Source organism: Lepidothrix coronata, unplaced genomic scaffold, assembly GCF_001604755.1.
Source record: "Lepidothrix coronata isolate B3197 unplaced genomic scaffold, Lepidothrix_coronata-1.0 Scaffold59, whole genome shotgun sequence".
Classification (NCBI taxonomy): domain Eukaryota; kingdom Metazoa; phylum Chordata; class Aves; order Passeriformes; family Pipridae; genus Lepidothrix; species Lepidothrix coronata.
In genome coordinates, this window is record NW_016690239.1 from 654064 (window position 1) to 681502 (window position 27439).

At 40.8% G+C, this 27439-nt stretch overlaps 1 protein-coding gene across 3 annotated transcripts in view; it reads right to left on the reverse strand.

Moving 5' to 3' along the window:
• Positions 1–1036: 1036 nt before the first annotated feature.
• RSU1 (Ras suppressor protein 1) overlaps positions 1037–27439 on the reverse strand; it is a 104795-nt gene continuing 78392 nt past the window's right edge. For 2 of the 3 annotated variants that reach the window (XM_017817198.1, XM_017817199.1), the window contains exon 9: positions 1037–1510. In XM_017817198.1, coding sequence (XP_017672687.1) covers positions 1408–1510 — 103 coding nt within the window. In that variant the 3' untranslated portion in view covers positions 1037–1407. Of the gene's footprint in view, positions 1511–23928; positions 24119–27439 lie in introns of all 3 variants that reach the window. The other variant, XR_001875178.1, reaches the window with a different exon arrangement.

Genomic DNA, 27439 nt, shown 5'->3' on the forward strand with positions numbered 1-27439 from the left:
GATGCCAACTTCCTAGCCCCACTTGCCAATTCAAAAAATCTGTTGCAAAATATATGTCAATACATTTATTCCTAGACTAAGGCAACCATGTTACTTAAACGCTGGGGTAATCCTAAATGCGCTGGAGAGGATGGTGCTGATAATAGAATCTTCAGACACAAAATGGCTTTTGCAGAAGGTATCACTTCTAGCATGAGATATTTAAAACCTTTTCTTCTCCCACTGAACACCACAGGCCTGTCTCGGCAGTCTGGGCATGCTTCCCAGCTTGCTGTCCGGATAGCAGCCGACTCTCAATGGGTTGCTCGGGTATGAAATTCATGGAACTGGAAATCAAGGGCAGGAAGGTCCCAACACGAGCGATCTAGGTATGAATATCTGTTCTTGCTTCTTGAGTTCCCTCATTAGCTTTTGTTCTCCTAAGACTAAAATTGTTTGGAAATCACTGGCTTTTAGGTTTTCCTTTCCCACTGGTAAGACCTGAAGCTATTTGAGCTGTTGAACAATTTGCAGTTTCTGAGCTTGGTTGCAGTGCCAGCTTTGTATAGATAAATATAGAACCTGTGGCATTTTCAAAAGCCATTTGGAATAGCTCTTCAATATAAGCACTTTCAGCAGAGATTAAACACATTATTTGGGTTTTCTGCCTAAAGAAAAAAAATCACTTCAAAAATTGGCAGAATTACCAGTTTCTTCAATGACAAAGTTCTCTTCCCCAAACTGGGGCTGGCAATTGGCAGCTCTTTACAAAGACAATTTTTTTTTTTCTTTCCTGTCTCCCCTTCCCTACTCTTTGATTTCAAAATAACCTTCAAGGCAAAAAGAGCAAGATACAGCAACATTAAAAAAAAAAAGAAACTGATTAAAATTTTTCACTCTTTAAACAAAATGCCTTGCATTTTTACTAATTTGTATCAGATAAAATGCTACCACATTCCTACAGAGGAAATTAACACCTTACAGGAAACTGGACACATTATGTTCCTCAAGGAATTTTCTATTTCAGAAGTCCTACTGAAAAAAACCAAAACAACAATACAAATTAAAAACTTTATTAAAATCAATTGGAATATAATATGAAATTTAGTATCATATAATATAGGTGTAAACCCCCTGATATTAACAGCATGTGACACATGTGAAGAGAGGACATTAATATACATATAAATAGAAAAGCTAAAATATGTTCGACAGTGATGTATTAAATGGGTACATAAATGTGACCATAATTAGGAGAATATATAAATTTGTATCCCTCTAGCAGTACCTTCTAAAGCGGTATACATAGTAAATTGCATTTAATTCTAGTCTCTGCTTTCTTATAAGCAACAGGAGATGTGAGGGAATATTATAAGCACATGCAAAAGCAATGTAGAAGATATAAAAACAGAGGCAGAAGCCAGGCACTTATTTGTTCTTGGCTGCCAGAGGCTTACGGCTGATCTTCTTTGACTTGTCATTGTTCTTCTTTGGAGGTTCAGGGTTTGCCTGCATGTGTCTGCCATAAAGACTGTAAGGAAATGAGACAAAAAAAATTGTGATACAGGATTTTACTCTGCAGCACGTTAAACAATGCATCTAGTTACTAAAAATAAAAAAAGTAAGATCTTTATTTTGTCTCAACACACTGAATTTTCTATTAGATCTCGCTGCAGTCATTAACATTCGGTTTTTCGTGACTTTTCAGGGTAGTAACACCAGTAAATGCAGGCCTTTGGAGCAGTGAAGGAGCAATCAGTTTTGCCTTAAGAAACTAGCAACCTTTATTCTGCAGTTATGGGATTAAGGCTTGGAAGGCTGCAAGGATGTGTATTCAAGTAGACAATGATAAAAATTGGGTTGAACTGAAGAGATAGAGTGCCTGCTTAGAGCAGAGTGAGCATCATCCCTAACCAGAAAACCCAAGGGCTTGATAATGTGACAGAGAGCAATGGTGTCACAGCAGCCTTTGCTGCTCACACATGATTGATAGCACTGGGACAGCTACCAACACATCAATGCCACATTAGTAAGTACCACTGATTAAATGTTGACAAAGTATCCTACAATTAAGACACTGGCATTCACTGTGAAGCTAAATAGACTACATGGCTGAGAGGATCTTGCTAAATATCACATAGTAATTGATAGATAATTTATGAGTAATCCTGATTAAACTAAATTAAAAACCTACCCAAAATAAACACAGCTCAAATTTAACTTCCCTTATTGACATAATGTGCTTTTCGAAGACGCGCTTTGCGGGTTTTGGTTGGGGTAATTTTCTTTATAGTAGCTGGTATGGGGCTGTGGTTTGGATTTGCACTGAAAACAGTGTTGATAATAGAGATGTTTTTGTTTTTGCTAAGCAGTGCTTGCAAAGAACCAAGGCCTTTTCTGCTCCTCACCCCACCCCACCAGCGAGTGGGCTGGGGGTGCACAAGTTGTTGGGAGGAGACAAAGCTGGGACAGCAGACCCCAGCTGATGCAAGAGATATTCCAGACCACACGGGGTCATGTTCATCATATAAAGCTGGGGGAAGAAGGAAGGGGGGGACGTTCAGAGTGATGGTGTTTGTCTTCCCAAGTCACCATTACCTGTGATCTTGGAAGTCTTTTCCAACCTTCATGATTCTGTGACTTTATTCTATTCTTTACTATTCTAATTATACGTCAGGACGTTAAAAGCTACCACCTGCTTTGAGCTTTATTTTGCTATATCTGGAAGATACTTCAACCCTGGGGTTCCTAGACCATGGAGTGGGATTAGAACTTCTTGTAGGGTGGGCTGGAGAGGAAGTGCTAGCTTTCACCTTCTCAGCAGCTGAAGATTTACATCATGCTGCTAAGCACGCTGCAGTCAAGGTGTACTGTAGCTAAAACAGCCTTGCTCAAGGAAAATACAACTGTAAACTACGACATTACTTCACCTTACTGAAATTTTATGTGTCATCACCTACTGTCAACAAGGGATCAGATGCCATTTCCTGATGAATGCAGAGAGCCCTGACCCTCTGTGATAACTACATGCTTCATGTTAGCTACAATAGTCATATTTTTCTTCTATTTCATAAGAGATAGAGCCCCAACAGCACAAGACTGTATTTTATCCAAGTACACAGTATGCATACTAATCAAACATCTATCCTAAGTAACTGTCCTATTTTGGAAGGCATTAAGTGAGTTGAGGGAGGGAGTATATGGAAGGAGATGGTTTGGTATTAGGAAATACTATCACTGTAGAAGAGCACAGAAGTGACATTCAAGGAGCTTGTCCCATCAGAAACTGATCCAGGGTAGAAAATGTCAGGGAACAAGCAGTATCTTGTTCTCAATGATATGCAATGCAGCATTTGAACCACTGTCAGCAATAATTTTGTAACTCCAAGAAGTTAGCAAAAGAGAAGCAGAAATGTATACTCAAATCTGTGAACACCAATAGTTAGCTAAATACTAAATTAACATTCAAGCTGTTTTTTGGCTCTTTTTCATAGAATAACAAAGTCCCCATTTGGGATTTTAAGCACTGAATTAACAGAGAATCCACTGGTCCACCATATTTGAGCACAAAAACCCTTCACAGATGGGAACAGAAGTCCCTTGTCACTGTCCTGTCTTCCACATCCTGCTGCCTCACAGCTCCTTTGTCCTGTTAGTGCCAACCCAGAGAGGACTGAAATAGCTTTAGTGGTTCTCAGCTATTACATACCCTCTTTTCTGCACAGGTTGCTTTAAGCTCTCCTTTTTTTGGTTTGGAAACTTCACGTGAGTTTCCCTCTCAGGTGACCCTTTTGGCATTTGTTACACCTCTCATTTCTTCCTTTCTCAGTGCAAATGTTCAAAGTTTGTGAACTGGCAGAGCTCTGGTAGTGAACTTTTCCTGAAGCAAAAGGGTGTGGTGGGGATTCTACTGACTACACAGATGCTTTCCAAGTGCAGAAACTGAATATTGACAATTTTGATTGAACTTCAGAGTTCTGCTGAAGTCTTCGTGCGCAACGCCTTTCGACTGTGAAATGAGATCCAGTGGCCACTGCATGTAAGAATCCCAATGTACCTGGACGGATTTTTGGTATTTCTTTGATATTTGCTCCTCACAAAGTTCAGTGCTATTGGTGCTCCAGTGATTCCCTTTGCCCCATGCAAATACTCCAGTAGTAATAGATGTACATGAGTTGAAGGCATCTATAGAAAATTTCACATTCCTTTTATTTATCCTCATGTCCAACCACTTCTATCATCATGTGCACCGAAGTTTCATCCAGGAAAATAATTACTGGGTTTAAAATAAGCAAATCAAATACATCTACTTAGGTTTTCCTGGCAAAATGTCAAGGAAGTTTCAGCGCACATTGCTATCTCAACTGAAGATGAGTGCTTTACAGTCTATCACAGGAGTCTGCTACGCAAAGAGCAAGGATCAGATGTATTTGGATTATACAAGCCTTCACACGCAGGGTCTCTCTCTTGTGTTTGCATACATCAAATATGAGGAGACATATGGTGTCACAACAACATTTAAATACAATAATGACTGTGATAATGCCTCTGGGACAGAATTTGCATTCTGTTACACTCGGGAAAAGAGAACTCAAAATTTTCAATGAACTTTTGGTAGAATAACAGACACCACTTCCATAGCTCCCAAGGGGGAAAAAAAAACACAGGAAAAAAAAGCAAAAGATAAAAACTAATGGAGCTTATCTGCACAGAGAAGTAACTATCTGAATTCCACAAGAACCTATAACCCTTTGGTTGTAATAGATGTGAAATTCGTATACACAGCCTTTAATGATTTCAATACCTACTGGAAGGATGCAGCCACAGAAGTAGCCATAGCCAAGCTGTCCAAACTGTGTATATGCTCCTGCTCTGCATCAATGCAAAGTCAGCTGTGTTAGGGAGAGACACTTGCACCTCGTCCTCAGCAGTGGAGGTCAGCTTGTGACATGCACACAGACAACTGTGCTGCTCGGCTGACGGATGGTAATGTGCTGGGAGATGGCACCTTGACATCACTGTTTGCATGACCAGACCCTTAGCCACAGCAGATTGTCTCCATAAAGAAACCAAGGAATACCGAGGCAGATTGTGGCTATAGTTTCAAGGCAGCTTTGTGAGATAAGTGCTGATAACACACGGCAGCACCTTCCCACTTGAGATTTGAAACGTCACCTGTTTACGGAGCTGGTACTGCTCTGAGAAGGACACTACGCACAGCTCACAGGCCAAAACCTCCGCTGAAGAATAAAATCTGGAGTGCAAATAAATATTTGAGATGTTTGCAGTTTGCAGCAACAGTCAGAAGCTAGTTATTATAACCACAGCTCACACACTGAAGAGACTTTGTAGACTTAGCAGCTACAGTACTGCATGCAGCCTTCTCATTATGTTAAAGTGAAAGGGGAGATTACATGCAAGACTGAAAGCTCTCAGATAGAGACTTCCAATTGCTTTCTTTACTCGTATATATTTTTCAAAGCAAATATATCTCATGAACATAAATGTTTCTTTGTATGCAGATATAAACATAAACAAAATCTCCTCGCATTCTCCACCTGCCCCACTGGAAGTAACAAATGAGAGTACTATGGCTGCTGCAGCAGCAAAACTAACAATATCAAGTGAGAAAGATGCTCATTAAACTTCATCATTCTGTCTACTTTAATGATGTTTTTACTTAATAAAAATTCCCTAAGTAGTTGCAAGGATATTAGGCAAGGTCTCTGGTTATGTATCAGGGGCCTAAGCTGTCACTAGCAAGCATGCAGTTCAGGAGGGGCATTCCCAAGAGGAAAGAGTGAATATAGCTTTCTTGTAATAAATTCCAAGAGAATCAATAACCACAGCCTGCCACATTACTTAAGTATTTAGGAAAGTAGGTGATCCTTCTAAATTAAACTACAAATTGCAAAATATTGCAATTTACAGCATAAAATCAGGCATGGAGCCTTGAAAGCATAGAGTCTTGTTACCAAAATCTCTGAATTTAAAAACTGAACCACAGTTAAAATTCATAAAGTTCAAAAGAGTCAGTTTCAAAAACCACCTTCAGCACAACTGTCTCCAAGTTTTCTCTCTTGTACAACAAAATGCTCACTAGCTGAGGGCTACATGCTCCCAGAGATGAAGAGCAAACTTGTGTAAACTAGGGAGCTACTGCAAAGTGTTTCATGCACACATTGATTTTCTTCAGTTCAAGCATTTTGAAAGAGGACTTCGAGATCGAGCCATAGGAAATACACTGCTCTCACTTCATGTCTGTAACAGACCTACAGGGTTGAGTATGCAGTATGAAAAGGACCGCACAGCTAAATACAATCTTGGAGAGATGCTACCTCCAGCTATGTACTGTAATCTGGAAAACAAAGGTGAAACATTCCAGCCTGCTTTTTCAAAAGCTGGAGCTCAGGATCAGGCAGATATTTAGTGCTCAGATGAAGCTTCAAATGTGGGTATTTACAGGGACCTCAACAGGACGGTCCCAAGCCTCAGCTGCTGAAGCAGGAGACAGGAAAGGCTAAATCAGTGGTAATATCACTAGAAACCCAAAGCTGAAAGAAGTGCTTGCATGACTGGTACATGCTGGCTACCCTGCATTAGTTACAATTCACATGCACTTACAGAGAGGTGGTTTCACCCTAATGGTTTTTGCATAGTTAACTGCTGCTCTGGTATCCCCTCCGAGTGACTGGGACTAGCCTTTTCTCCTGTGAGAGCTTCTAACATGTCACCTTCCCAAACCACATGTTCTCCCAGAAAAGGGACAGATACTGGGGTTTAATTTGTTGGTAACATACTAGTGAGAGAAAACAGTGGAGGTTAAAATTACTTTGCAAGTGTCATATTATTTTGGCAGCTTACCAGTAATGTTTTTATTCTGTGTGACATGAGTTAGATGATTTCAATGAAGAGGACCACTGCATAGCTAAATGAAACAAATATCTGTTTTCCTTACACTTGGATGGCAAGCTGCAGTTTTAGGATTCTTAATAAGGAAGAACAGACAAGAGTGACTCATTTTATTCAGCTAATTTTTTGCCCCTTGTTTGCAAGTGCTCTGAGAGCAGATGGCAGCAGTGTCAGCAATATTCATCATCTGAACAAGCTCTCCCAAGTTTCTTCAACAAGCCACATCTTTGGCCTGTCATCAGGCTCTGTACCAGCTCTCTCCTCGTGCTCTGCAGCGGAGGCAGCACTGGCTGGACGAAGGGGGCAGGTGCTGGCAGTGCCACGTGCTATACTGCAAGGGCCTCTGGCCTACCAAATCTGCAGCTCTTAATGTGCTGTGAAACAGCTCCACTACTTTTAGGTGTGTAACGGTTTGCCTTCATCTATAGCCCACTGACTCTGGTACATCTAATGCTTCAGATTGCCCCAATCTCCACACACCACAGAACCCAACCCTGAAACACTCCAAAGTGTAATAACTGGTGTTATTTTTCCATTCCTTCCACCTGCGCCAATAATCTTCACAATCCGGAGTTCTGTCAGACTTTGCCTGTCATCACTCTCCCCAATCCCCACTATGTCCTGCATTTCAGCTTTCAAAGAGCCTTTCTGCATCACCAAAAATCCCTAATCCCCTCAAGTGCTTTCCGGGTGCCCACAGGCACTCAGTAGAGGAACTGATCACCTCTTCCCATCTTGGCTTAGCTTTTTTTGTAACTAGTTTCATTTTTTGGAGCCCAAATCAGATAAGAAGGAAAGGATTCAGTAGAGGCAGAGAGCTAGGTAGCTAAGCCCAAGTCTCCCAGTCAGTGGAGATCTAGCTAATGGAGCCATTGGAGTACAGAGCTTTTTGGGTGATCAAGTACAAGTATCTGCTGTGAGATGCTTAGCTGCATTACCCTGTTAAACATTTTCACCAACTACAGTGGGCAGTGGGTAACTAGCTGACATGCAGACATTCATGTTTAGCTATTTTAAAATGCTAGCTGAAGTCCACCCGAAGCAACCACTCCCTCCCTGTTCCCACTTTGCACGCTCTCACAAGCTGTTAGCCATCTTACGTTATAGACTCTGCTGAGTCACACAGTCCAAAGTTGACTTACTGTGAATTTCTGCCTAAAAACACTTCAAATCTCAATAAACGAAAAAAAGTATTCTGCCAAAACTGTTCTGGAGCTCACAGTTTCAGTGACTGCACACCCTCCAAAATAAGCCTACCCATTCCATGGGTCTCCTACTGCCACTTCATTGTTTCCCACAGGGCTCCCTTCTGCTGGATCCCTCCATTATCCCCTTTACATTTGCTGCTCTATATACCTGAAGAAAAGAAAGACTCTGCCATGTTTCTCACCCTCTATCCCTACAGGTTACTGTCACAGACAGATTCTGACCAGGGGAGATGTGTCTGTGGGAGGAGATTTCACCTGAGGTAACGATAATTTACAAACACTTGCTCTCCTATAGGGCTGCCAATTGCTAGATAATTTTAATTCTGCCAGATCCATCTGCTCTTAAAATGGTTAATTTAATCCCTACTTCTTTGAACTCACCATCTTGCATGTTAAGGAGAACTATTTTCTTTTTCCATAAGGAATTCCAAGTAGGTATTAGGTATTTCTTTAATTAATACACAATAATAAAAGAAAGCCTTCTCCTTATATTCTCTGAGGCTAGCAGCCTTTTGAAGCAAGTACTTTAAATGTGAGGCTTGTTAGGGAAGCACAGCTGGAAGCTAATAGAAGCCTAGCAAAAAAAAGATTTTTTTAAAAGGAAAATATACAGGCTAAGATTTGCAAAGCTGGCTAATGACTTTGCATATACAACCTGAAAGACTTTACAAGATCTGGGGCTTTTGACAGAGAGGGTTTTGAAAGCACATGGAACACGAGCATCTGGTTTCTGAAAGTCAGGCCTATCTAACACCCAGGGAGCCCAGCACTGAAAATCTCAGCCGTGCTACAAAGCCAAAGAGACACACAAGGGGGCCCTCTGTGGAACTGCCACAGAGATTGAAAGAAGAGGGCGTGATTATGCTTATTTTTTTCAAAACAAACAGGAATTAAGATCTCATCTAGACAATCTATTATGCTGATTAAAAAAAAAAACAAAACAGCTAACCCAGTAAAATGAAACAGCAGCCTGAGATGACCAGAGAGAGAACAATTTGTTTCTGCACGTGGAAAGTCCTATGAGACTATCTCAATTGTCAAGAATTTCTCACGTGGGACTTGCATCTTCAAGAACATCTGTGAGGGCTGATCTGCCTTCTCATGCTCCATTTCAAATGGACTGATGACTTGTTCAGTCTACACATGCAAACTAGTCCCTGAATCCACCCCCGGCACAGAAGAACTGCATAGGTCAGAACCTGAAGTCCTTAAGGGTGAGATTTCCCACAGATTGCAGAGGAATATTTCTCCCCTTGTTTTCCCCAATCAAATGGTGCCTTCCCACTTATATATGACCAGAAGAAACAATTTAGTGCCAGACATAGGCATCAGCTGTTTAGCCTGAGGGCTGAGGTAACCACTAGAAAAAATGACATCCTCCACCTAATTCATAAAAAGCAATTAGGAGCCACAGAATCTGCATGAGCAGGCTCAGCTTCTCTGGCAGAAGCCAGCACGGGCAGCTGCACAGAAAAATGCACGACTAAGAAGGAAAAAGACTGCTCAAGTGAGAAAGAAGTATGTTGTGTTCACTGAAGTCCTCTGTATCATCATAGCCCTTGTATTTATGTATTTGTAATTCATGAGCATTTAGTAGTAGAATCAACAGTTGCTCCACTTCTCCAAACCATGTTGTTGAGACCACATTCAAGGCCACCGACCTGATCTCAAACTAACCCCAGACAGGCAGCAAACATGGTGCAGAAAACACACTGGCTTGCAGCACAGACAGCCTCCTGGAGCCAGCTGAACAGAGTCTTCTTCATTCTTATGTTATTTTAATGCTCTTGTCCACATGGAGTCCTTTGGGCTTCAGTAGAACAGTGCTCATTTTCCTTTCTGAATGCTACACTAAGGGGCTTGCTGCTCAGATAAATCCCCTTACATAATCTTTATTATTGATTTACTACATGCATTTTGCTGTGCATCTAATTAACATTTAAAAAAAAGAAAATAGAGGGTAAAAATAGCTAAGTGCAAGCCAAGGAACTTTCTTTAAGTTATTCTGTGTCTGGCAGGTATGTATTTCTTTTCCAGTAACCAGACGAAGTGTACCAATAAAATGTATAGAAGGGACCCTGGGGAAATACCGATAGACAGACTCTTCTTTCCTTGTTTTTTGGTTTTTTTTTAAGCAAAATTGAAGTGTCTGAGTTAATCTAAGCCTGCTCTGCTGCACACTGAGGATGACCAATTTCATTGGCAGTAGCATGAAGAACATTCAGGGACCGCAATTCCCCCCATGCAGGGTTTATACAGTAGCCCTGCTCTGCTGGGCTGGCTCACATCTCTCTCCTGCTTCTGCCATCCCAAGTGGCTGCAGGGCCAGCTCTCCAATGACTCCTTAAAACAGACACAAAGATTGAACAGTGATGAGGGACACACTGTCATGGTGGGGAGTTCAACCAAACTAACCACCCTGAATTGCCACTTCTGAGACCCTTGAAGGGGACGGACTAAATCCCGGTCCTGCCACACAACCCAATTGCATGACCCAAAACAAGAAGGCTGTGTGAGCTCTGGGGAGCTCACACAGTATAAGGGGGCATAGGATTTACTGGGGGATGCTTAGAGGGAGACTTGTGATTGAACAAGAATGTTTAAGGATTATACAGGACTCATGAATTCTTATGGGGACAGACCAAGAGAGTGGAAGTGAGGGACCAAGGAGGATGGCAGAGAACAAGTGCAGGGAAAAGGAGAGAGGATCGGGGGGGGAAATAAAGGAGGTCAATAATGTGTAAGCAGGAGGAGGACAGCATACTTGTTTGGCTGAGCTCTGTGCCAAATCACCTTCACTTTGTCCTGCCTAAACTCTTATCTTCTCTGTGACTGCTCTCTGTTCCGACAGCATGCATGCATGACCCATCATCAAAGTTCAACTCAGACTAGCTGGTCACTGGGATGGACTGAATCCTGGATACTGGAGAGACTAAGGGATGTTAGGATCAGCTTCCAAAAAGGCTGAGGTGCTGTAGTCTGGTAAGACTGGATCTGGGGGCCTGATATTGAAACATCGAGATTTGGGAGCCAAGTATCACCTCATTTTACAGCCAGTTTTGAACAAAGCATCACATCCTTAATATTTGGCAAAGAATTACTGGGTTTTAAGCAAATCTTTGGTGTTTTTCCATGGCTTTTACTGTGCCAACAAAGCTGTTCCAGAATCTTTTCAGGAGGGACCTACGCTATGTGGCAGCCAATAATCTTTATGACAACACTGCAATGAAAATGCCTCTTACTGTAATGAGCAGAGATCATAAGTTAAGCCCCCAGCTACCTTTCCATTATTTTTCATTAGAGTTTTTCTGGCTTTGTTATGCTTCAAGAGTACTCAGGGAATTACCCCAAATTAGGCTCACTAGTCAGCTTTTCATTACTCAGACCACACTGAAACTGAGCAATCAGCAAACTGAACCAGCTCCTGAGGTAACACAAGACACTAACATTTGTTTCAATGTTTACCATTTCTTTTTTAGTTTGTCCTCTTTCTTAAAACTCTGTTCTGCAACAAAACAAAGTTGCCTATAGTTGGAGGTGGTTCTAAAACAAGAAAATCACATAATATTTTTTCATGCCATTAACACCTTGAGCAAAGGGTTGGGCTTCCCTTCATCTACCAGAAACAAATTGTGATATACTTATGTTTTGTCGACAGTAGTGTTTTTCCTAGATTTGTGTTCCATAGTGCTCGATGAGGTGGGTGAGATAAGAAGTCTCACTTACTAAGTGAATCCTTATCCCTCGTAAAATATCTAATCCATTGCAGATTTTTACACTGGCTTTCTTCTCTCTTGCAAAGCAAGAAGCTGACCATCCTGTTGGGAAACAGTAGTAATAATGACATCAGTAAGTTCTGATGTCATCCAATCCGCATGACTTCCCAAGTTGCTTCAGTGTCTTTCAAGGTCCACAGTGTGAAGAACACAGAGCCTTTTGAAAGGCTTTCTTCTCCCCCAGTGTCTGTCTAGATGAAATGGCAATATAGTGTCAGCCTGATTTTGATTTCACTAGAATCAATACAAGTTTTGCTTCTGATTTCAGTGGGTTCAATGTTTGGCCTTTAATGTCAATTACCCATGCAAGCAAAAAGGCAAGGTGCGGTTCACAACCTCCAAACTATAAACAACATATGGACAACATCTAGGCTGAGTATGAACAGTGGAGTGAAAATTACGCTTTCTCATCAAGGGCCAATGAGTCACTCTGTGACTTCTTAATGTATGCACTGACCAAAATAGTTTCTCTTGCAAGGAAGGTGGGATTATGCATATTGATCTGGTTTTGCTGAACATCCTTTTGCTATAGGTAGGCAGCGCTTATCCTAAATTGTTGGTGCTTACGAATGGTCATGAGTTAGAGGAACGAATACAGAACTTTTACTGAAAAGGACAAGAACTAGTTTACTTATCAGATATTTGCAAAAGGCACCCATGGGAGCCTTCAAGAGTGATGTAAAATAAACCAGTGGTTCCACCTGTGTCTGGGCAAGAGGAAAAGGGACATGGAGCTGGAGCTGAAACCACTTGCACTGAATCACTCTAGGTGCCACAGCAGCAATGAAGGCAGAAAGAATGCAACAACGGGGAGCCAAACTCAAGGCTGTAGTCCTTGAGGACAAGCTGCAGATCACCTACTCTGCATCTTCTTAGAAATATGTTGGAAAACACATTGCAGGGAGGGCAAACAAGGTCCGTGGTGCTTTCTTTATGGTTCCTCAAAACACAGGCTACTAACATGTTTGCTAAATCCCAGAATATGCACACAGGTAACTCCTTACTTTTGAAAGATAGATATTACATCGCATATTAGGAAAAATTTATTCACTGAAAGGGTGGTCCAGCATGGGAACAGGCTGCCCAGGTAAGTGGTGGAATCATCATCCCTGTAAGTGTTCAAAATATGTGTAAGTGTGGTGCTTAGAGGCATAGTTTAGTGGTAGACTTGGCAGTGCTGCGCTAATGGTTGGACTCAATGATCTTAAATGCCTTTTCCAACCTTCATGATTCTGTGATTCTAAATCATCCCAGTATTCCCAAAGTTTGTGGTATAGAGTGAGTTTATGAGAAATGCAGTAGTAAGAAAAGCAAAGTGGCAAAAGATTTGCCAACAGCTCTGTCACCGAGAAAGCACTTCATCAGCCTGTCAATTGCAGTGTCTAGGAGACATTTATTGACAACTCACTGCCAATTGATCCAACATCCATATAAAGCTCTTCTTATGCAACAAGCTTGCTGACTCAGACAACGATGAGATCTATAGAGAACTAATAGCTATACTAAGCCTCAAAGTGCTCTAATTTCTAAACAACATTAAACCAGAAGTGGTAAAATCCCATCAACATCTCAGCAGCTGTGCCATATTCAATGCTTACAGCACATTTTAGAATGAAATTAATTTTGATACACTTTGTAGCTGGGGCATGAATGCATGATGAGTAAAAGTCCTTATACAAACACTGTTTTCCACTTCTATGGCCATACATGCTTGTGGGAGTACTTCTGAAATACAGGGACTCTGCATTTTCTACTCCCTCAATTTAGCATGGAAGCACTCAGAGATGTTTGATGCTGTGCACCAACAACTTCTCTGTGTGGTCAGGCCCCTCAGCCTCTCCCCAGGCTGGGGTAATGCTGCAAATGGCTAATTGATCCTGCAGCGGCTTTAACAACTGGCAGTCACTTCACACAGCTGGCAGCATTCCTGCAGCGCACATGCTCCTAACCCTTGCTTGCTTTGCTTTGTAATACCTATTTTATCGCTTCAGGATAAGGCAGCGTCAAAGACAGCAGGCATAACCTATTCTGGCATCTCCATCTGGCTTTATATATCAAACTTGTGCTGCTCTGGTGGATTAGTTTCAGATCCCTGTTGGCAGATCAAAGGCAGCAATAATAACCACAAATCAATCCCTCTTTAAGGCCTAAAACATCTTCTCCCTCATAGCATGCCTCATTTCTTCACCACTCCAGAGCCCTTATAAGTACCAACTTTGCCTAGACACAACAGTTGTATGCAGACACTCAGGCCCCGGAGAATGTGGCAATTTGCCTGCATTCTTCTATTCAATGACAATCAAAATGAGCAGCATCAGTAGAGAGGGGCTCATGTAGATTATAAACTTGAGTTCCTGAAAGTCAGAAAGCTGCCTGATGCCAAAGTGAGGGCATACACAGAAGATGGCTTGCTTCCCTCAGTCTCATCTCAGGTAATATACTTTCCAGCACTCATCAGTGAGACAGTGCTGTATTTTCACTGAAGCACCCAGCTACCATCAGCTCACTGCTCAAGTGCTCTAAGCCAACCAACAGATGTTTTCAGACAGAGAATAGATGCATCCTCAGTTGAACAACTGCACTGTGGACCAGTTGCTTTCTAATGGCACTTCCAGACAGCTCATGCCCTTGATTAGCACATGCTCTGGAGAACAGGACTCAGAAAAGGGACTGATAAGGTTCAAGATCCTCAGGGCTCCTCCCATGTAGGGGAAACATTTGGTCCTTTTTGCCACGATTGTGCTAGCATCCTTGAGATTGCACCTGAATTCCTAATGCTCACCTATTAGTATTTAGCTAAAGGCAGTGGGACTTAAAATATGACTCAAAGACTAGGTATCAGCTCTCTGCCTGATGCTTTGCTTTACTGCCAAAATGGGACTTTTACTGCAGAAGAAGTAGCTTTTGTTTGCTCCCTCTCCATAACAACTTCACAGTGACAAAGCTGCATTGATCACGATGTAGCTAGGCAGTTCCCTAGATCTCAACTCACCCAGAAAAAAAATCTGTGCCTTGGATTTTACAGGAAAACAGCACTTGTGCTGTAAAAGATATACCTGCACAGGCAGTGAAGACATAAACTCTTCCTCTTATCTTTAAGTCTTTCAGTTCTGTAACTTGCAGTTTGAACAATGTCTCTAAAGAGATGGCAACATTAGCTAGAACAGCAACAGTTCAACATTCCTACATTCTTCTTAAAACGAAACCCAGAGATAAATAGTGAAAATGATAGCTGCTTAAAGATCTCCTGAAATTCTTAAGAAAAAAATGAATCAATTAAAGGCAAACAGACATAAATCCCTGGTGCTGACATTCCACTTGTACAGTTTGCAAAGGCCATAAAGACACAATATTTCAGGGTTACCACATAAGGGCCTGAGAAACATTTTGTCCTAAAATTCTTCAGAATACAAATGTAAAGTACTTTGACCCTGATTTTTTTTTTCAGTATTCAGTTAAGACTCAGTTTCACTCTACTGACTGTTTAACCCTCATAATTTTTTACCAGACATATAAAACTAGAACATTGTCTCAACATATGGAAAATCTGGATGGTACATATTGCTCATAGCTGCACACAATTTTAAGAACTGTAACTGTACTATTTCTAGATAATTTTTAAACTATGACAAAGATGAATGCTATTGAAGAAAAATGGCGAGCCTATAAAAAGCTACATGTGTTTGAGTCAATCAAGTAAAGAGAGTATAATTTTTTTCTTATAGTATGATTATCCTACATGCTAGTGGAAGCAGGAAGTCAGAGAGATTAACCAAAGATCAAGAAAAAAAGACCATCCTCTGCTTCCCCTCTCCTGCTACTGAGCTTAAAAAAATGTCTTAAAAAGGAAAAAAAATTACACTGGCAGGTTCTAATAAACCTTACAGAAGGCCTTAGTGTTGAATTTGCCTTCCCAGTAGTACTTAAAGCACTGCTACTAAAGCAATACAATAAAGTTTATGAACTTGTCTTTACTGCTGCATAATTTATCTTTGAGAAATGATACTATGGTGAACAACTGGTCTCTGTGTCAATGGACTGCAGGTTTTATCACAGCAAGTAAACGGGATCAAGACTCAACTCCAAGTTGAAATATATATAACACATTTTTGTGTGAATGAAAAATACTTAATTCAAAAGTTAAATACTATTACACTGAAATGTTTTTTTATGCTTCACATCAACTTCCCAACTAAAAGTCTTTTTGACACACTTTACACTGAAACTCAAAAGAAACAAATTCCAGAACCTCTCATATTTCTTTCTGTTCAAGAAACTTTCCCTTTCGTTTGATTAGTCTCCTGCCTAACAAAAAGCAAATATATCCCTTTATTAAAAAAACCCAGCCAAAGCAAAACAAAAATCACTAATCCAAAACCACACTGCAAATTCAAAATAAACATAAGCAAACCCCAACCAAAGCTGAAGGTACACGAATTTCACTTTTTGCCTAGTCTGGTGCTCACGCTATAGTTTGCTCAGATCACTTTCCCGCTCCAGAAAATGCTTCTGTTTCGGGGTGCATGCTTTTCTGTCAGGTCAGCAAGTTAATGTGTCTATGCAGCTCTTTAGTTATCAGATTTAATATGATGGAGGCATGGGAAAACCCGCCAGAGGGAAAAAAGGAAAAGGAAAGAAAATAGACAAATCCATTTTTGTAACTCAACCCCACCCCCACAAATCAGACGGTGGGAATCGGAAGGCGCAACTGCACAGCGGGACATGCATACGTGCTGTGGAGAAAACTCCATCCTCACTCAAAGCCCATGAGCCCATGCAAAGCTGACAAAGAGTGGTGAGGAATGAGAACAATGGGACACAGACCCACAGAATAACAGGCAGCCCAATTTCTTGCCCAGGACTTATTAGACAGGTCTGTAGAACACCCTCATAAGGAAAGTGTCAGATGTATCCTGGAAAAACAACTGTGCTTAGGGACTAATGACCTACGAGTATAGTAGGTGTAATTGTACATCCCTGGATGTTATGACTGTTGGCCGAGTAGCATTTCTCCATGTGCTTTTCTATTACCTAATAATTTCAGGATGCTGGATTATTTGATGCATTCCAACATTTCAGGGAATGTTCTAGGCAATGGGCAATGTCACATTCATTTTGGTGAAAACAAGAAAATGAAATGGAGAAGGTACATATACACACAGGGTTTGTGACCTCTTTCAGTACTTAGCAGTTGCAGCTGTTTCAGGCATCCAGGTCTGTGGGAATGGCCTACAGACCAAAGAGCCAGTGAGTGGTTAACTCTTTGCCAGTTAACCCTTCCCCTCATTTCCTCCTGTCCTAGTTAGAACATCTGGGACCTGCTCATCACTGTGTGGGTGTAACCCAAAACTGTGTATTCTATAGCCTTCCATGCCATTTCCCAGAAACCAAACAGACCATTTACAGCAGCTGCCCAGAGCATGCCTGACCCCTCAGGCTATAAGCTGGGTGTTAAGAGGCCTGTGAGATAGGAGGATGCTCCAGTCCTCACACTCATTGTGGAACTCCCTGCCCTGAGGGAGGTACTGAGTATTCCTGCCTGAACCTGAGGATATATAATCTTGGGGTCTTGGGACTTCTGGTAACACTCGTGGGATCCAGAGAAGGACTGTGACCACCACTCTCAACCAGATTGTAACCACCACTCTTGACCGGACTGCAACAGCACTCTTACCAACAGGTTTTCCCTCTCCTTTTACTTGGACTCAGGGGGACCATGTGGGGATCAGCACGGGGAGAGGGGAGCCCAACAAACACCACTCTGTTCATGCCCCAGGGTGCTGGGTTATACATTTGGGTTTTGTGGGTTAAAATCAATTGCTTGTCTGTATAATTGTATTTATTGTATTATTTTTATTAAATTGTTATTCTAACTTATAATCTCTCTTTTGAGTTGGGTTCATTTCCACTGCTGGTTTACCTTTAAACCAGCACACCCCCATATCCTTGCAGGATTTGCTACCAGTACAGTTTAGGAAGGCTGACACCCAGAACAAATTGCCTCAGGGAGAGGAAGAAAGACCAAGCTAGAGGAAGGATGGAAGAAAGGAGAGAAGAGCTGTGAGGGCAAGAGGGGGATAAGATACACAAAGCTTCATGACCCTGGCACGTTAAAGAGGACAAAGCTGGTATTTTGCAAGAAACATGCAGGTAACTCTCACTTCAGTGAAGACAAGGAGCATAGAGGGAAGGAGGGAATAGATGAGCCTGTGGACCATGCGAATTCATTAAGCTCTTATGATACAGAATAGAAGAACATGGGGGGCCTCTTGACTGATGCAAGGATCCCTTAAATGCTGTTCTCCTTAGTCTATAATTTTCAGTACCATTACTTCAAGATCAAGCACTGTCGGCGTGAGCACAGACTGCAGCAGACCTTTCCCTGTTTAAACATACATGGTGCTTCACATCCATCTCTCAGTCACATTAGCTGCATTAATGAAAAAATAAATGTTGCAAAAGGGAAGTATTAACAGAGCCAATGCCAAGGACATTAATTTTAAAAATGCTATTTACTTTGTATCTGAGCAGTCATATATCTTGATCTTGAGCCTTGTCCAGATTCTGATTCCATGCTATAGCAACAAACTTTGTCCTGACTCTCCTTCCTGCACATGATTCATTCACTCGACATCTTTAGTACTGTACCCACTCAACAGGCCTCATGTGTTTAGTTAAAGTTAATAATTCTTATTTAAGCAAAAATGAGGTTTTCAGTGCAAATCCTGAACAGTGACTTACTGTGAAGTACAGACTCAATACAGCTCGAACTATCTGCTTGAAGAGAGAAGTCCCCTGGCTCCAAACACAACAGTTGGCCTGATGCTTTGTGAGAAATTTGCAGATCTGTGGAGAGAGTGGGTGGGTCCCCAGTCTTGAGGGATAAGTGCTAGGTCCAGCGAGCTGCCTACAAGTATCACTCAGCATCTGTCTTTGAAAATCCAACAGCTCAGACTCATGGCCCTAGCAAAGACACTTGTGCAGGTAACCCATGCTCCTAAATCTGTTCCACTAACACAAACCAATCACAGATGTCAACTCTGCATTTTCTACGAGTCAAGAGAAAATACTGCAGAGAGCACAAAACTATTGCCAAAGCACAAGGAGAAGGTCAGCCTACGTTTTTTTTTTTTTTGATTTGCCAAGAGAACTAAGCAGTCAGGGCAGGAGAGCCTGTGAGGCCTCTGGGATGTGAGGGTGGCACTCTCAAGACACAGAGCACCTGGCAATTATCTCCATAGCAGGCACTGTTAGAATTAAACTCAATATTTTCAGGAATGGGAGAAGAAGCAGAAGCAATTACCCTGTCAGGAAATGTGCCAATAGATAACTTGGAAATAACCTGCATATGTGAACACAAGGTGAGCTTATTTCCACCACCTCCCCACTTGTCCAAGACATGACTTCAGTGGTTCTTACCAGACTCCAGGTGACCTCGATGCTCTCCTGCTCTCATATCACATTACTGTCTGTCTCCCCAGCGGGGCTCTTTGGCAGACATCACATGCTAAGTTAGTGTCACTGAAGCCCCAGCTGATATTCTCTTCAAAACTCCTCTGTTACCCCTTTCTTGGTCTCTATGGTAACGCTCAGGATCCTGCAAACAGCACCAGCCGGCTCGGGGCTCGCTCTGCACTCATTCATCTCAAATGTTTGAAGAATCGCCTCTTTTCCCTGTACAATGTTTCTAAAAACAGAGTTTTACTCCCTGCTGATGTCCCCACATCTTTGACACAGTTCCACTGCTCCATGTCGCAAACCCATCATGGCTGCCCCAAATGAGGTCCCACTCCAGACTAGATAAAAGGGCCAAAATCAAAATCAAACACATTGTCTAAGTATCACTGGTGGCAGACTGAGGACCCTCTCTTGAAAGTCCTGGTTCTTGTGAACAGTTTTCCCTTTTAAAAGCTGTCCCTGCTTGGCAAATGCATTGAAGATCAGCTGTAGAGAGTCAAAAATAAAGACAGAAAGGCAAGGGCAAAACGGCAGGACTTTCCTTTGAGCTGCGCTTTTTCCAGGATACATCTTCCTTACCTGCTATTTTGTTTAGTTGGGCTGTGACTATATGTTATTACTCTTTACATTACACCCATTCTGTACTTAAGTTAATTCTGGCCTGAGAGAAACAAGAAGATTTCATTTAACTTGATTCTGTTCTTACAGGTTTTTTTTACTATATTCTTGAAATATAATTTCAGTACTGGCAACTTTAGATCAGATATTCTCAGAGTCTTTCTGAACATTTTTTTTTACTTGGGAATTATTTTTAGTAAGGAGGGAGATACATTTGCAGTATATCTTTTATTTCTGCAAGAACAATGAAGAACAAGCCAGGGGTTCACAACTGCAGTATAAAATAATTAGCACATGAAATAAAAAGTTTGAAGGAAAAAAGAAACTTCCTTAAAGGAATTATCTTCCATAATTTTTGCAAAAATTAGTTTAATAGTACTTCTGTTTATGTGTATGGGGGAAAAAACTACATATGCAACAATGGGAGATCTTAACTTCTCTCACTACATGGGAGAAAACAACAATTTCTTTCAGAAGGAAAGAGTAATTTTCCTTGAGACAGTATATAATTTTCCACACAGAAATGTGTTCATCCAAACCCAACCTACATGTCTCTGTACCTTATGCTCAAATTTTCTCTCACTGCATTCAACACATTAAGTGCCTAACTCCCACCTCCTGAATTCAGCAAAAACTACCATTTTTTCCTTTAAAAAACACCTTTTGAAATAGAATGTATTCTTTTTGTTATGGCCTACAACTCAGAGGCTAAAAATAGCCATTAGTTAACAACCTGCCTATTACCGTGTAAAGTGTTAACAATGTGTGAACCCCTGCTGTAAGGAAATTGCCCAAAGAAAAGGGCAGAGCAACTCCCCTGTCCGGAGAGCAAAAAGGTACCTAGGCTTTATCACTTATAAAGCCTTGCTCTTTTATCCTGCCATCTTGGCTAAGTTTGTTAGCCAGCAAATGAAAGGGTGGGCCACAGCATAGCCAAGGGTTTCACATCCCTGCACACACTCACGCATCTTGGTCAGCATCTAAATCCTGGGAGCTCTGTACCTCTTCCGGAGCCACCTCACCACCCTAGGGACAGGAGATGCTTCAGATTATGCACCACCACCACATTTAGCACCCTGAAGGCTGCACACCCCTTACACACTTGAGCTATGAAGTCAAAGTGTTTGCTAGTTATAGCATTAAAATAGGGGAGGGGATGTACTGAAACCTGCACTTTTCTAGAAGCACGAGGAAGAGATGATTCAAAATTGCTCAGAATAATTTTAAAGCCTGTTAGTTCAAGCTATGTTCCTAAAATAATATGATTCAAGTAATTCAAAGCAGTCACTGAGTTTAGCAATATAGTGGTATTAAAGGAAGTGCAGTTGACCCAAAGTAAAGATGGTAAACCAAAATCACACAAAACCCCCCCAGAGTTCCAAGAAGAAGACAAGCAAGAAAACAGAAGTTGGTTGTGCTTTTGACATTTGTCCATCATCCCTCTCTCACACTTATTGATTGATAGTGGGAGGAAAAGGCTGCCAATAATCTTTTATATCCTATCCTTTCATTATGTGTATCCCTGATTTCTGCTTTTACTAAATGCTCCATTTTTCTGCTATTGCCGCACTTCCTCCTATCTCTTCTCTTTGCCTAATCAGCTGACCCTTCTCATTTATCTCCCCTGTCCAGAATCTCGGTTCTTCCCATTTCTCTTCTCCTTCCAGCTCATCAGCCTTCTTACTGGTTTTCCTCCTGTACCACTTTTATGCTTTCTTCTTTCCTTTCCTTGTTTCTCATCCTTTTATAACTCCTTTTTTTAATATTCGATACTTATCTTTCCATCTGTGCGCCCTTTTTGTCTCTCAGGTGGTTGGATCTGAAGAGGAGTTTTGAGACATTTAAGTAGGAAATGAATGGCCACACACAGCACAAAGGAGATCTGCTAAAATCTGTTTTAAGGTATCTCCACAGATCCCATATAATTGTTCAAAATAATATTTTAGAAGTATTTTAAAAGAATTTTGTATGAAACATTTCATATAAATCTTTATGGGAACTGCAGAAAGTTCCATTTTTTCTCCTTAAAAAGCAGACATGAAATAAAAGTTATTACTGACATCTGTCATATTTTAAATTAGTTTATAAAATTTAGTGGTGGCAGCAACAGATGTAGCATAAAACACTGTGAAACAATCTCCCTAATAGAGCATCCTTTAAGAAAAGCAGCTTCATCATTGACAGTCATTTAGTAACACAGAAGGCAGCTTCCCAGAAGATATCTGCTGCTGTTATATTAGAGGTAATTAAACTATGAGGTGATTTATTTCTTTGCAGCCACGTAACTGAATTTTCTAAAGCCATTAATGATACCTTATGAAAGTATCAGCAGATGCAGAACATGATTATCCACAGCAAAACTGTGTTTACAACACATAGAGCCACAAAAATTCTATAGAATGCCATTTATTGGCAAAACATTAATATATTAAACCACAAAGGACAGTGCACTGAGGGTAGAAATGCTGTCACTAAATGTACATCTCTCCACCTCAGCTCTCTCTTCCCTATGATTGACAGTGATTTTCAGAGAGTAGGCTTTATCTCCAGGCAAGAAAATCTGTGTACATAAGAAATAATTTTACACTAGTTCTATTGCAGCACTATTGATTACTAAAGGAAGCTGTAGGCAAAAAATGTATATATTTAAAAATAATGTGTATTTAAGAGTAGAAAAAAACTCCTACATATAGAAATTTAAAGGAATATCAATGCCTCACATATTTTCCCTACCATATTACCTAATCCAGCAAAAAAATCCTTGATATGTCATTTTCTGATTGATGAGCACAGAGAGCTGAGACCTGAGCACAGAATTTTATTGCTGAAGACATTTTCATCTGCAGCCAAATCACCAGGGAAACACTTTGTCAAACAACTTCATTCTGCAGGGAGACTTTGTGACAATATTGGCAACTTAAGAATTTGTTCTGGTTTTTCCAATAGCATCTACCTGTCCATGTTGAGAAATATTTACAGCAGCACTGCAATTTATGCAGATGTCCAGCTTAAAACCCGGGAACAAGTGTTCCACATTTCATTGCAACAATATGTAAGAAGTAGATGTTCGAGTTCTATTTTTTAAAAAATATTTATCTCTATATAAGTGATCCAATATATTTTTTGGAAAAGTTTCACACCAAGCACCTGTACTTTCATAATAACTGATCTTATATGAAGCATCTGCAGGGCTACAAAATGATATATGTTTTCATATCAAAGAGCTCCAGTTCTTCTTTTACCCCTTTTTGTTTGTGGGTTTGGGGGTTTTTTGCAACTGAGGGGGCATTTTGAATCTAACAAAATGCTGCTTTTATGTCATCAAATTAGGCAAGATGCTAGGCTTCCAGTAGGGAAGATTATATGTTGATATATTCACATACTTGCTGTTCCTGAAAAAGGAAACTGAGTCTTGTGGATTGTCTTGAAGTTTCTAATTATTTTCTCTGTGGAACAACATTCCCAGGTTTCACAACTTTTTACTGAGTGACTTGCTGTGAAATTTCCTCAGCTGAGTAACAGTTATTCAGAGCTCTCAGTGGCTCAGCTGTGCTGTCCACAATGGGCTAAACCTGTTAAATCCAGAAACAGGTAGTCTCAGTCAGGGTTTATGTATAAAATTGTATGTACAATTCCTTTGTTCATAGATGAGCATAAAAACCAAAATGGATGGTCAAACCAGATGGTTAAGACTATCTGATGTGATGGAGTGGGGAAAGCAAAGAGCGTTACTGTTTCTCTGCAGTCAGGACATACTTTCATCTCAGCAGATAAACAGCAAGGAACTCCCATCTTCAATTCAAGTCAATGGTAAAACTTCAGACCCTTGCATTGAACAGGGTTGGTTTCTCCTTGGGATTCTAGGGTTAAACCCTCTAAGCCTAATTGATAATTCTGTATCTGAAAATGAGGGGTTAAGATGAATAATTACAATTTTTCTCAGAGACGTTTCCTTAGATACTGCAACGACATTTTACCTGAGCAATCTGCTTATGGCACTGTTCCACTGACCAATATAAAGGATGTGGGATCAAGGGCTTAATTCTTGCTGCCAGTCAGCTTGCAAATAAAAAGGCTTTCATCCAGCACTGAGCATCCATTTTCACCACGCCTATCACCACAGGATCCACTCAAATCCTCGCTGCTGCCCATCTTCCTGACACTGGCCTTTGGAAACACAGATAGAATTATGCTTTAAAAAAACTCACACCGTGTCACATGTGTACTAAGCAAAAATAACAGGCTGAAATATGCTCTGAGCAGGTTACCACCAACTTCATTACCTTTTTTTTAAGCTACAAAGACACTTTAATACTTATCTCTTATGAGACATATTTCTCTTTGTAATCTGCTCTTACCTGAAACTTTAGCTCAAGTGCCACCTCAGACAAATCACCCCCTTTGTTTCTACTTTGTGATCTTTGGCTTGTTGATCTGGTTCCTACACCTTACAGTTCAAATGGCATACAAAATAAATATAAACCAAACAACCACGTAGAAGTTCTTATACTCCAGAAAGCAGAGAGCACGAGGACAGGTTGACTGAAGACCTCACCTCACATCTAGAAGGGGAAGTGCTTTTCCCTTTCTACCAGAGCATATGAACACAGCTTGTTACAGGCACTGCTGCGTTAACATGACAGGTTTACAAGGCCCTGGCTTGCTCAGCAGTAATGATCCTTCAACATCCCTGTCAGATCAATGCACAGCTTTCCTCAGGACCCGCTTACTGGAACACTGGTCAGCAGGGAATGTAACTTTGCAAAACCATGTTCAAACCAGATGGCTCTACCAGGAGCTGCTGTAGGGAGAGACACGGGGCTGTTTGCAAAGTCCTCTGATTCAGGATGCTGGAGTAATGCATCCCTGACCCTTCGCTGACCACTCTGCAGCTCAGCTTTTACTCTTACCTACAATCATTGAGGATTTTCGCCTCATGATCTAGTTTTGTTTCAAGCCCTTTCCCACCACTGGGCTGTAATTTTTGGCAAAGTCGTACCCTATCTGGTCTTTGCCCCCCAAATAGGAGACAGAGGGAGGCAGTTAAGGTATTGTCCTGAACATACTTTGACAAACTGCAAATGTAAAGAAAACATGCGACATCTCATTACCATAAAAACATGCTGTTTTTTAATCTCTCCTAAACATAAGAGTAGCTACACATAGCTTGATCATGAAGATCTGTTCAAAAATAGAAATAAAACAAAACACCCAAGAAATGACAGCTCAGCAATTAGTGTTGGGCAATGAGTCATTTCTTATAGAGCCCCTACAGCAACTTCCTCCTCAGAGACAAGAAGGTATTTGAGTGGAGGGGGCAGGCGAGAAAGGTTTGATAAAGATCAGTTTATTTTTTTAAATGTCTCACTGTTACAATCTAACCTGGTGAAACTAAATTTCAATATTTTTTCTATTTAAGCCATTATGTTCTAATCTTCTTGCTCTATTCAAAAGTAATAGCTGTGAACAGCATTGCTATTAGTCCAAAGGGAATTCAGACAGTAATTATTCATAGTTACCTTAATCACAGATGCAAAATGTATAAATAAAAAATAATTTCTCATTTTGAAAGTATTATTTTTTTGACAGTCGAAAGTCTACCCCACAATTTGGAAGCTGTTTCTCAAGGATCTTAATTTTCCCTACTCAGAATTACTAACATGAAAATATATTCAAAATGTCGGACATCAGGTACTAACACTGCATGTGTCTGAGTCTCACATGTGGCTTCACTGAAGTGACACTGCCTATTTAAAACCTGCCTTCTCTGAGAGGAAAGACATTAATACCTAACCAAAGCATGCTAACATTGCTCCATCTTAGGAGGCTGGACACCAGCAGCTCAGAGATGTTAGAAGACTCGTACTACAGCCCTAACAGCAAGCTTTAGGGTACAAATATTAGTTTCACATAAAACAAGGCAGCATTACAGTAGCTCAAGAGGAATGTATGTTGTTCAATGCACGTAATTTCTTAATAGGAATTTATCCAACTGATCTGTTTTAGAAGAAAGCAAAAACAGAATGCTGGATGGCAAGAGCAGCCAACACCAGGAAGAACGGAACAAAGCTGGTGTGGTCTCCTTGCTGGGGTCCCATCACTGAGGGCAGTTACACAGTTAAGGTCATAATGGAGCAACTGCAGACACTGCATTTTCAATCTGCTTCAAAACTATTATTTAATTCCTGATATATTGCAGTCTCCATCTCAACACCAGAAATAGTATAAAATTAGGACTCAGTACTTATTCATGAGATCAAATTTAAGCAATTCTTCTTTTCAAGATTGCAGGCTTAATTCTCCTCTCATTTGCTCACACACAGAAAAGGAGTAACTCTGCCGAGGTCAATGTCAGTGCAAGAAAGGGATGAGTCATTCCTAAACTGCAGGTCTGTTAAAAAGGAAGAAGTGATTTCCCAGCCAAGGCAGCACAGACAACAGAAGCAGTGAAGAAGCAGAGCTATGAGTTTCAGCTGCACAAGACTGCTGAGCCTTATGTTGTTGTTTCTTTACTGTTATTTGTACTCATTAAAGCCAGCTCGAATACTTTCTGGCATGGTGGGTACCAGAATTTCCTCTTAAGAACAGACAAAAGCAAGGTAGTAAATCTGCTCAGTTTACATGCCATGGGACTGATCCTTGCTAGGTGTAAACTGGAACAGTATGATGGACCTCTTAGGTCAGTGGATAATTTCTATTTTACTTTCAGAAGTTAGGAGATTACAGTATGTATGTTTTATCCTTTTCTTACATTCCAGGGTAAAAGATCTTGCCTTTGACACAACTGTCAAGACTATACTCAAGAATTTAATGGGTGGACTGGCTGTGGTGATAAACAAACAAGTCCACAGATGACTCAGAAACGTTACCAACATAATCAAGTCAAATTGGGAACACACATAGTGCACAAAGGGACCAGCAGATTAGATTAAAAGCCACTGAAATGATTGCAAGGAGGTCTACATTTAATTATCAGGATACAAGATTCAGATGGACAGACAGAACAAAAAGAGACAAAATGAAACACAACCCTGAAGGTGCCTCCTACACAGCAGAAAAGAACTGAAAAAAAAAGTAATGGATATTTTACAGGTACAAGTATTATAAGGATTTCTATATTTCTTTTACTTCCCTGTGAGAGGAACTTTCTGTTCTGACAGTGACAACTTCTTTGACAGACAAGAATACTCTCACTCCTAAGGTACCAACTTAAACTGCCTCTTAGGAAGGCTCAAACACCGATGAGTACCACTTATTTGGGGAGTGCCAAACATGAAAACCCTTGTCAAAATCTTGACAAGCACCATAACCTCATACCTACTGGAAATCAGCCAGACAGATGAGAAGGAACCACTACATTTGCAAGAAACTTTATCCAGCAGTTCAAAGCCAGTACAAGAAACCTGTCAAGCCAGTCAGCCAGACATTTCAGAATCAGAAGAGTGACACAGCAGACATGACACACTGAGTAGCACAGCAAACACCAGC